Source organism: Anabas testudineus, chromosome 4, assembly GCF_900324465.2.
Source record: "Anabas testudineus chromosome 4, fAnaTes1.2, whole genome shotgun sequence".
NCBI classification, from domain to species: Eukaryota; Metazoa; Chordata; class Actinopteri; order Anabantiformes; family Anabantidae; genus Anabas; species Anabas testudineus.
In genome coordinates, this window is record NC_046613.1 from 15,185,454 (window position 1) to 15,196,957 (window position 11,504).

Consider the following 11,504-nt stretch of genomic DNA (forward strand, 5'->3'; position numbering starts at 1 on the left):
TGGAGGATGATAATGTCACCAAGCCTTGCTTTTATAATCACTATATTGTGATGTCATTTATTTGCAGTACGCTTAGGTCTTCGCATATCTCTCACTGGTCCAAGTGAGCTTCTGGACCCCGAGCTCCTCCTTTCACTGCACAGCGAGGTCAGTAAATAAACCAACACACAGGCACAGATGTGTGTTTGTTTTACTTCATGTTGATAAAGTATAAAAAAAAAAAAAAAGACTAGTAATATTCATTTTAATATTATGATTTCCAATGAGCTCTGCTCAAGCTTTGGTGCAAAATGTAAGGAGAGATTTGGTATAGATGACTATAAAATCCTTAATTTGAATATCAGTTTTTATTTTACATGTAAGTTGTTAGATACCAAATTACCCAAAGAAGCTGTTACCCCATGTGTGGGGGGGAAAGCAAGTGCATGGAGCTAGTTTGACTGAAGGCCAAACAGCAAACACACCATCCAGCTAATCAGTGTTTAACCAGTCTAAAGGTCAAACGCTAAAACCTCTGTATTGGTTTTCATCAGACTTCATTGTTTATCAGTAAACACTGAGGCAACGCTGCACAGATTCAGCAGGTTATTTTTAATTGCTGGGTTCTTTTATTTCATGGATTCAGACTGATAACATTGCTATGCCTTTCTGTTTTTGTTTTTTTTTTTTTGTTTTTGTTTTCTTGAGAGAAGCCAGGACTCTACAGCACTGGAGGGAAGGCTGGACTCTTCTCCATGCGAATAGTAGGAATAAAGAATGTGACCTCTGCACCCTGAGATTTTATCATCCACCGTCCGACCCAGGATCTCATGGATTATTTATGAGAAATTAATTAAATTAAATTAAATTGAATTTTACAGAAATGTGTCTTGATTTCAATGATTTGAGTTTAGTTGTTGATTACAGGTTAACTTTAAAGATTAACAGAACTGTAGCTTGCATTTGACTCCGCCCATTCAGTGGCTCAGCCAATCGCAACAGACGCCGAGCCTTTATTCCCACCCTCCCCCGGTGGTGCGCTTTGGTGACCGAGGAAGTTTCTGTGCACTTCACCGGTCTGGAAGGTTGTTGTGAATGGCTTGATGGTCCATTGTAATTTAAAACGGATCCGCGCAGCCGTGATTGCGCAAGGATGGCTGACTCGGCCTCCCCGGAGGACACGGTGCCTGAGGAGGAGAGAGAGTTTCAAAAGATTATAACTCTGATCGGAGGTAAGGAGAAGATTTTCTTGGTCAGCGATGCCACTCAACGTAAAGACGTGGATGGGGAGGACGCTGGAATATTGCAGGAGTTATTACGTGACATGTTTCACATCCGCGGCCGTGCGAGCGGCGCCGGACAGCCCCAGTCCTCCTCCTCTCCCTCAAGCAGCGACGGCGATTCCGCGTGTGCAAACCACGTTTTCTCGAGCACAGAGCCAGCTCATTTCAATGACATACCTCTAACGGCGCGGCCCGAGGAGTTGGATCCGACGAGCTGCACAGCGGGGGAGTGCGCAGAGGAGGGGACGCAGCCGCCGCGCAACGGAAACGCACAGAGATCAACAACGAGGGGGACAAGCGTTTACAGTCAGGAGAGAGCGATAGACTCCCACGTTATCATCTTCATATTCAGGCAAACTTTTCTGAGCAACAAGTCAAACAAGGTGATCCTCAAAGAGATCCTGAAGGACGTGAAGGCGCGTACGAAATGTGGCACGGTGGCCCGACCGGCTTTGATCGGATTAATACGCACCACGGAGGAAAACGCCGAGTCGAGTCGTTGTGCGCAGCTCCTGGAGAGTCTGATCCGCTCAGTGTTTCACAAACATCCTCCAGAGACAATATGGGTCGGCTGCTTTATCCCGAAGACGGAGGCCAAAATGCTCAGCATCAAGAAAAACACCTGCGAGGTTATATGTTCGTCTGAAACAGCAGGTGTATTAACTTGCACTGCATTTGCAATTAGTAATCCATAACAAACCAACTTCTTCCTGTGGTTGGTCTAGTGTGAAGTGTGTTTTGCTCATCACACGTTACCAGTGCAGATTACTTGACAAACAAACAAACAAAAAAAAAGTTTCTGAAATTTAGAAAAACACACACAATCAGGGCCTAAAGGAATTTAAAATAAAGTTATCTAGAAATATCCTGGGATTTCAAATACTTTTATATAAGGCCACTGGAAACCATCTACATACTGTGGCAGTTTGAGTCCCTGCAGAAATATTTGGCAAACACTGTGGAGATTTGTGTTGTGCACTTCATTACAGGTTAATCCACGACATTCATAAGAACCACACATTTATGCACATATTTTCCTACAAGGGCTATGACACAGAAGGAGCATTCATGAAAACAGTCTTAGATAAGCTGCCAGGGTGTTTAATACCTATTATTGCCTTTCAGATAATACCAGGGATAGAGGGAACACGCTTTTCTGGCCATTCCAATGTTTGTTCTGGCCTCAAAGACGAGGAGCCAGAGGCCAGGACAACAACCCTTCAACCAGCAGTCAAAGAGGTAGCTGAAAATAGTTTTACTGAGCTGAATGTAGGCATTTCCTTTCTCTCTGAATGTTTTCTTGTTTTCTTCACTTATTCTATACGTTCACTTGATCCTCTTCTGCACAACTGATACAAGTTTACTTGATGGTACCTTCATCATTATTAAAGGTGAAACAGACAAAGGCAGATTGGAAGAAAATCGGTGCATTCAATTTGAAAAACAACAGAATCATTTGTTTAATTGATCGTTAACATCCTATATACAGGTTTTACAGTACTTTCAAACTATTTGAACTGTAATCACTGAAACTGTGCTGCAAAAACTGCATTGCTAATGGAGACATTATGAATCCCTCTATACTAAGTTTTACGGTATGTAACTGTGTTCTAATGTGTTCTCTTTTCTTAGATGACACTGGAAGTGTTGAAGAAAACATTCCTCTGAAAACCAATTCTTTATCTGCTCCACGTCATGTGAACGGGGAACCAGCTGTAGGGGACAGCTGAAGTCATGACACATGACCAGGGGGCTGCAAGCCTATCACACTGTGAACAGCATTTTTTTGTACCACAAAGAGAGCCGTTATCCTAACACTGCTACAGAGCCTTACTACATGTTACGGTGTTCGTTCATGGTGCTCAATGTTCCCACTGCTGGGCCGAACTGGTTACCACCTTGTACATTTATACATAGTCTTTTATGTACAATAGTTAGTCACAAAGGGATTTACGTATGTATGGCTTGATCAGTTGATTCAGTTAAATATAGAAGCCGTCTCATGATATTTAACACCACAGGTAGGCTGGAGATCTTCAGGAAGAGAACTCCAGGTTTAATCTTTGTTTTGCCCTAATTTCACTGACCATATATGACTAAAACAGAACATTGTAAGTAGTAATTTAACAAATGGTTCATACTGACAATGAGGATGCAATATCAGGATCCTGCAATTAGGTTATAATTGGAGGAAATTGGAATAGGCTAACTGGGGATTCATAAGGTGTTGTTTTTCTTTATTTGTTTTTTCAGCAATGTCATTTTTATTTTCTCCTATCACTGTCATTTGGTGGGATTTTGTGCCTTAGATGCAGGTTATTGACAACTGCATTAGAAATTAATCAGTATTTCTTCCCACTTTCTATGACTTGATGTACTGTAGGCTTCAAAGCTGTCAAATAAAATGAATTCAAAACTACTTATGTGCAGATATGTTGAAATCTGTTCTTTCACCACACTTAAAACCAAGAGGAGCTCCAGCGACACTTGCTAGATTTGTCCACTAGATGTCGACATTTCTTACGTATCGAACGATAAGAAGCGGTCAATAATTTTCAATACAACTGCTTCCTTCTGTTTCTGATTCACAAAGCTCAGTTGTATCCAACACTAGTATAAAGACAAATTCCCACATTATGAGCAACAAAACACAGTAGATATATATATAAATAGGTTTTGCACAAATTACACGAAATGTTACAAAATAAAAGAAAGAAAGACTAAAAGAGAAAAGAACTGATTCACGTCGTGCTGTCTTGGAGTGGCCGGTACATAAACCGTGTACTCTCACTTATGTACACATGAAATAAATGATTTCTAAATAATTTTTAATGTAATGAGACATTAAAGTATAACATTTCACATAATTAAGGTAATACCGGTTGATGCAGTAGACGAAGATAGTGCACAATATACTTTTATAACTTTGTAATCAGGCACAATTGAGGCCAGCCACCCCAGAGGACCTTCAGAAGGGCCTTGAGGTATTGTGCTGGACCAGACGAAATCAGCAGCGGCTGCGCTTGGTTCCACAATTTCTTCCAAGTTCAGATACAAAATATATTTTATATTCTTTATTTCAACCGGAAAGAAACCGCACAGAATTCCACCTTTGAAATAGGACCGTGGGGCTGAGGAGGGAAAAAAGAGCCAATCATGATAACATCTGCCGGTAAGTCATGGGAAGTGTTTGTATTATGCTAGCCGTATCTTTAGCTAGCTGCCATTGATTTAGCTGAGTCACATAGCTAACGTAGATGTTGTCATTCAGCCGTTAAGCGGTGATAAAAATAAAAAATACATATTTTTTTTAGAAAAGACTGACGCTTTGCAGTGACAGTTTTAGGCGACAACTTTACCCGGTGTAATATTATTGAAGTATAGGAAGTCATAGTGACGCTAAGTTAAAATAACGTTGAAGCTAACAGTCTTTAGTTTCGTTAACGCTAACAACATTGGAGATGATGTTCAATGTCATTTTCATGGAAATAACGATACATACGTTGTTTTTATCTTAAAAATAAAATGAATGTCCTAAAGAACGTGTGCTTTCTACGTTATGTTTTTAACATCTGAACTTCTGAACAATTTTGTAGCAGTCTATAATCTGCAGGTGTGTAATTAAACATATAGTTACATATGTATATGTTATTTGAGTTAAGTACATGTATATTCTCTATAAAGAGAAACATATCTGCAATTAGCTTTATTGGGAATTGGTTATTAAAATATATATATATATATATATATATATATATATATATATATATATATATATATATATATATATATATATGAGAGTGCTAATTGTCCTATCCCTGATTTCTTGTTTTTCCATATGTTCTTATAAACTAACACCTTGTCTTGTTTTATTTCTAGCTGGTATTATTTCACTCCTTGATGAGGACGAGCCACAGCTGAAGGTAAGGACTAGTTGCTAGAACTAGAGTGTTGAAATAGGTACCAGAAGATATATATGCCAAGGCAAATGCTGTTCAGTACTACATAGATTATGTGTGTGGTTTGACTTACTGGTTGAAGGAGTTTGCCTCCTTGGGAATTGTTTAAGGAGTGAGATTGGGTACTGGGGGTTAGATGTGTGTCATGATGTTTCATTTATCCAAATGTCGAGGAACATAAATTATTAGGTGAAGCGTTTTTATTGGTATGTCTTGCAGTGTAGGAAAGGCCATGAAATGAAGATGCTGTTACCTTTGTGTGCCAACTTTGTGTCAGAAATGCAATGTAGACTTGATATGCGTTTCCTTTTCATATTGATTTAGGAATTAATAATGGTGAACAAAGTAGAATTTCCATACCAGATGTATCTTTACATTGAACCTTTTAAATCTTTTTAAAGTGGTACAGATCATGAAAGATATTGAGTAAACTAACCCAAATTCTATGTAATGGCAAACTTTAGTTGGAACACAAGAAGCATTTACATGATGTCAATGCATTGTCTTTGTTTATTTTGCAGGAGTTTGCTCTGCACAAGCTAGACTCCATTGTGAATGACTTCTGGGCTGAGATTTCAGGATCAGTAGATAAAATGTAAGTACTATTGATTCAAAACTATAGTTAACATAAGAATTTTACATTAGGCATCATAACTAATGCTCTTTTATCTCTATGTCTATGGCAGTTGGAAGAAAGGTTCACATTAACTCCAGTTAAAGTATACAAAGTGCTTACTTAAATAACTTGCCTTATCAGCAGTGACATATTTAGGACAGTAGTGACACATGACAGTGGATGTAGATAAAGTGTGCATTTCAGTACTGTACTTTCAATCATGGACAAGAAATATACATTTCCTAGCTGTTAAACTGTAAGGTTACTTACAGAGATCCTTGGATTCTACGTAGTGTCATAGCTGCTATCTGTCTCAAACTGCACTGTGAGTCAGAGAAAATAATTTCTGCAGGTTTGATACTGTATATTCTATATAATAAATTGGTCTTGTATGCACATTTGTTGTCTATTTACAGCGAGGTCTTGTATGAGGATGAGACGTTTCGGAGTAGAGAATTTGCTGCGCTGGTGGCCTCTAAGGTATTCTACCACCTTGGAGCTTTTGAAGAATCTCTGAACTATGCTCTTGGTGCTGGAGATCTCTTCAATGTCACAGATGACTCAGAATATGTGGAGACCATCATTGGTGAGTGGTCAAACAAAAACACTTCATTTATCTTACTTACCGACTTAGTCCTCATCAGTGTTTCTGATGTTTGGTTAGAATACAGCTGGAAGGCTGATTCTCTTGCTTTTTCTGTCTATGTGTCTCTTAGCCAAATGCATCGACCATTACACCAAGCTTCGGGTGGAGAATGCTGAGCTGCCAGAGGATGAAGAGAAGAAAAGCATCGACCCCCGTCTTGAGGGCATTGTCAACAAGATGTTTCTGCGTTGCCTTGATGATCACAAATACAAGCAGGCCATTGGCATTGCCCTTGAGACCAGGCGCCTTGACATGTTCGAAAAGACCATCTTAGAATCGGTCAGTAGCTAATCGTCAATCACATTTGACTTGACATTAGTTGACAATAGCCTTTTGTACTTTTCCTTTTTGTACTTGTATTTTTCCTTTGCATTTTTAAAATATAATTTCCATTTTAATATTTATTTTTATTTTCCAAGAAAACATGGTGATTTTAAAATGAATAAACAACTTCACTAGCAATGTCGACACTGTCAACATTAACCCTAACCCTACTGTTGTAACAGTAACAAAATTACAAAATACCACTGAACAGGTTCAGATTTGGTTTACTGCTGTTTACTCAGTTTCTTTTTGTCCCATTAAAAAACACGTTGATAACCGTGTTGTTTTTTTTCCCCCAGAATGATGTCAGTGGCCTCCTTGCCTATAGCCTGAAGGTGTGCATGTCCCTGATGCAGAACAAGAAATTCCGCAATGAGGTGTTGCGGGTGCTGGTTAAGCTCTACATGAATTTGGAAAAGCCTGATTTCATCAATGTCTGTCAGGTAAATATAATTTACTTAAAACACTTGTTGCATACATTGTTATTAATAATATTTTTTTACTATTCTAATGTTTAGTGCCTTTCCAATTAGTCATATGATGTTTGGGAACTTAAACATAGTTTTACATATTGTTTTACATATTTACTCTTTCATTACTATTTTACTTTTTGATGTGTATTATACTAATGCTACTATGACATAATTATATGAGATAACCACCTTAATGCTCAACATATCGCACACAAAGTGTCCTATTGACAACTATGTAGTTTTAGATACTGCTATATTTATTGCTCTAGTTTGTTAAAACTTGATTTTGACAAAACTGTCAAAATCTTAAATATATATTCTTTTTTCTCCTCATCTCTCTAGTGCCTAATATTTCTAGATGACCCACAAGCTGTGAGCGACATTTTAGAGAAGCTTGTGAAGGAGGACAACCTCCTGATGGCCTATCAGATCTGCTTTGATTTGTATGAGAGTGCCAGCCAGCAGTTCCTCTCTTCTGTCATCCAGAATCTCCGAACAGTTGGAACACCTATTCCTGGAGTCCCTGGCTCTACAAATACAGGAACTGTGCCCACGTCCGACAAAGACAGGTGGGCAGGGGAATATACCAAGCACAGATAAAACTGAAGCACTTCATCTTGGTTCATGTTTATGAGGACTTAGGGCTTTTCTACTTCTGAGGGATTTTTTTTAGCTTTATCTTTATAATTTACTATAATTTACACTTTCTGAGTCTACAAATGTATGTAGTGTCCCATATTACTGCCAATAATTAGCAGCAGTAGTGAAGGGACAATAAATGTGCACATGAAAAATGTAACCAGTGCCAATGGTAATACTGAGTTATTTGTAATGAAGCCATTCAACACTGACAGAAGTTGTTATTTGTGTTACAGTGATGCTATGGAGACAGATGACAAGACTGGCAGCTCCCCTGCTGGAAAACAAGCAGAAACTGTAAGTTCTGTATTGTGTTGTATTACAGTGCTTTTTTACGTGTCTTTATAGAATAACTTTGATTTAGTGGACGCATCATCATGTTGCTTCCTGCGTTTTTGCAGAAAGATGAGCCCAAAGACCAGAACGCGAAGATGATCAAAATTCTCAGCGGGGAAATGGCCATTGAGCTACACCTGCAGTTCCTAATTCGAAATAACAACACAGATCTAATGATTCTCAAAAACACAAAGGTAATATTGGCTAGGCACCCTTACAACCTACAAGATTTAGAGAATAAAAAATTATATTAGATGAACTGAAAATTGTGCAAAGTCATTGAATATGATGTTAGTTTCCTCCTTTGCATTTTTTGTCCACTGTCACTTCAGGATGCAGTCCGAAATTCGGTGTGCCACACTGCCACAGTAATAGCAAATTCATTCATGCACACAGGAACCACAAGTGACCAGTTCCTCAGGTAACTGTGCATTCAGAATGTGAACATATATTTTGTAGAGTGCATAGAGAGATTGATAAACGTACAAATGACTTTCGGTTTGTCCTTGTAGAGAGAACTTGGAATGGCTTGCAAGAGCTACCAACTGGGCAAAGTTCACAGCTACAGCAAGTTTAGGTGTCATTCACAAGGTAAACTTAAGTAACTATGATGATGATATAATGCAGATCAAACAAAAAAATAATGTGTTTTATTCCAGATTAACATGCTGTGATTTTCAGGGTCACGAGAAAGAGGCGCTCCAGTTAATGGCCACTTACTTGCCAAAGGACACCTCTCCTGGCTCAGCCTACCAGGAGGGAGGTGGCCTGTACGCTCTGGGACTGATCCATGCCAACCATGGTGGGGACATCATTGACTACTTGCTTAGTCAACTCAAGAATGCCAGCAATGATGTAAGTTTTACTTCTTTTTTTTATTTTATTTTTTTTACATGTAATATTTTGAACGCAGGCTTGTTATTCTATGCATAAACTCAAAAAGATTGCTCAAATAAGTCCGATCTGCTAAACTAAGTAATGAAATACGTTTTATACGTTTTATAGTAATACAGTGTCTTAGTAGTTTGTTGCTAAGATAATTTAAGTCACTTTCTGTTGGTAAATGTATATATAATTGATATTTTATCTCGTTCTTTATTTTCATCTGCTGCAGATCGTCCGTCATGGTGGTGCCCTTGGCCTTGGTTTGTCTGCACTGGGCACAGCCAGACAGGATGTCTATGACCTCCTTAAGTCAAACTTGTACCAAGATGATGCCGTCACTGGTGTGTAGGCCAGTTTTAGTTCTCACTGCTCTGCTTACTAAAATTATATTTTTACAAAAAATGCATATTCTGTTATTAGTATTTCCTTTTTGCATAACTCGATAAGAAAGGAAATCATGCTGGCAATATTATAACTTCCCAGGTGAAGCCGCAGGCCTGGCTCTGGGTCTGGTAATGCTGGGCTCCAAGTCAGCTCAGGCCATCGAAGACATGGTAGGCTACGCTCAGGAGACACAGCATGAGAAGATCTTGCGTGGTCTGGCAGTGGGAATAGCCATGGTCATGTATGGTCGCATGGAGGAGGCTGATGCTCTCATTGAAAGCCTCTGCAGAGACAAAGTAAGGCTGAAATGCACTTAAAATTATATATGTCATGCAGTCAAGAAAAATTAAGATGTCAGTTTTTAGTTATGGCATTTGTCCAGCTAAAAGCATAAGACATCATTTTCTATATTTTTGCTGTTACCAGAAATTCTCATACAGAGATCAAAAACACTAACAAATTGTCTCCACTCTTCATAATGTTTGTCAGTCCTGATTTTGCTTGTGCCATAGACCTAATTTAAAACACACCAGTGCAACCTTTCCACTTTAGTGCGCACAGGCCTGACCTTCACTTTGGCTCACAAGAATACAAGAGGCTAAATGCTCTAGAGGCTTTAAGAAATGTTGATCTGCCCAATTGTTTGTTGGATATATGTTAAAAGTAGAGTCAATCCCCTGTTAGTTTTAGTTTCTGTATGAGAATTTAATCTAGAAAATGACTGGCCTCCTCCTTTAAGTTGGTAACACAATACATGTGGAATTCAAAAGCTTTATTAATACAACAAGATTACAATTAGGTTAGGAGAGTATTACAACTTTGTAAATCTCAATAACTCTTGCAACTGCAATATGTGGTTCCTATGTTTAATGTATCCAGTCATATATGTGCTCATATAAGCCCTGTCTGTGTGTTTCATGTCACATGTGAGGCTCTTCTTCTGCAGTGTGTTCCAGGAACTTTTCTATAAGAACTAGTAGTGGGAAATGGCTCTGTTGATCTTAGTTATATATCCATTGACAATGTCTAAAACCTCTGCTTCCTTTCACTGTCTATGATAGGACCCCATCCTGAGGCGCTCTGGTATGTACACTGTGGGAATGGCCTACTGCGGATCTGGGAACAACAAGGCCATCCGACGCCTGCTACATGTCGCTGTGAGTTTTTCCACACAGTAGTTATTGAGGGCAAGACAAGTTCATCAAGTTGGCACTGGCAGTAAGGCAGATAACAAGGGCCAGAGCTGCAAAACTGTAGCTGGAATCATAATTCATATCACTAAATTTAATACTGTGATTTATATTTGTTTTAAAATGTTTATACACATTTCTGTTTAGAGTAAAACATTTAATTATACTTGTAAAACTGCAGTGTAAAATGATGACAACGCAATTCAAAGATATACATATTCATGTGCTGTACTGTATATGACATCCAGTGTGCACTTACTGGCTAAAAACACCTTATACTGTGACCAATTCAACATGTTGTCCTGTAGATGGCACCTTATACGAGCTAAAGCTATCAGACAGTGTGCAAGGGGAGCATGTACCTTATATTGTGAGACATTAGAGGGCTACATCATTAGGGTTCTATATAAGAGTTTATGAATCTCAGTAAAGGCTTTGGTTATTTGACTGCTTTGCTTTTTTTAATTAAGGTGAGTGATGTAAATGATGATGTCAGAAGGGCTGCCGTTGAATCCATTGGCTTCATCTTGTTCAGGTAAGATCCATGTATCAGCCGCCTTTGTCTTTTGAGCCTGAGAAGTCCTGTTATTTCTGTCCCCACACTTGATGGATGAACCTTGACTAATCTCACATAGGTATAGTATAGCACAGTTGCATAGTTCTCATTGTGAGATTTAGTGTCACATTGATACATTTCTGAAATATAGGTAATGTGTTCAATCTGAATCAGTGTGCTCCTGTTCCACAACAACTCAAATCTTACTATTTGCTACCTTTGTTCTATTGATAG

General features: G+C 38.7%; 2 protein-coding genes across 2 annotated transcripts in view; both read left to right on the top strand.

Annotated features, from left to right (window-relative positions):
* Nucleotides 1–862: 862 nt before the first annotated feature.
* LOC113150969 lies at nt 863–3,654 on the top strand. The gene is made up of 3 exons (XM_026343744.1): nt 863–1,916; nt 2,388–2,501; nt 2,895–3,654. The coding sequence occupies exons 1-3, from the start codon at nt 1,133–1,135 to the stop codon at nt 2,990–2,992; spliced, it is 996 nt and encodes a 331-aa protein (XP_026199529.1). The 5' UTR covers nt 863–1,132; the 3' UTR covers nt 2,993–3,654.
* Nucleotides 3,655–4,232: 578 nt separating this feature from the next.
* psmd1 (proteasome 26S subunit, non-ATPase 1) overlaps nt 4,233–11,504 on the top strand; it is a 30,953-nt gene continuing 23,681 nt past the window's right edge. The window contains exons 1-16 of the mRNA XM_026345527.1: nt 4,233–4,434; nt 5,142–5,185; nt 5,743–5,816; nt 6,254–6,423; nt 6,554–6,762; nt 7,107–7,250; nt 7,623–7,849; nt 8,156–8,216; nt 8,321–8,449; nt 8,588–8,676; nt 8,768–8,846; nt 8,937–9,110; nt 9,370–9,481; nt 9,624–9,820; nt 10,586–10,681; nt 11,185–11,249. Coding sequence (XP_026201312.1) covers nt 4,419–4,434; nt 5,142–5,185; nt 5,743–5,816; nt 6,254–6,423; nt 6,554–6,762; nt 7,107–7,250; nt 7,623–7,849; nt 8,156–8,216; nt 8,321–8,449; nt 8,588–8,676; nt 8,768–8,846; nt 8,937–9,110; nt 9,370–9,481; nt 9,624–9,820; nt 10,586–10,681; nt 11,185–11,249 — 1,886 coding nt within the window. The 5' untranslated portion in view covers nt 4,233–4,418. The remainder of the gene's footprint in view (nt 4,435–5,141; nt 5,186–5,742; nt 5,817–6,253; nt 6,424–6,553; nt 6,763–7,106; nt 7,251–7,622; nt 7,850–8,155; nt 8,217–8,320; nt 8,450–8,587; nt 8,677–8,767; nt 8,847–8,936; nt 9,111–9,369; nt 9,482–9,623; nt 9,821–10,585; nt 10,682–11,184; nt 11,250–11,504) is intronic.

What these genes read in the sequence shown, in the direction of transcription:
- LOC113150969 (XM_026343744.1), top strand. Translation starts at nt 1,133, where the DNA reads ATGGCTGACTCGGCCTCCCCGGAGGACACGGTGCCTGAGGAGGAGAGA. An exon ending in ATGTTCGTCTGAAACAGCAG is followed by an intron (nt 1,917 to 2,387) that starts GTGTATTAACTT and finishes ATTGCCTTTCAG; the next exon opens with ATAATACCAGGGATAGAGGG. An exon ending in TTCAACCAGCAGTCAAAGAG is followed by an intron (nt 2,502 to 2,894) that starts GTAGCTGAAAAT and finishes CTCTTTTCTTAG; the next exon opens with ATGACACTGGAAGTGTTGAA.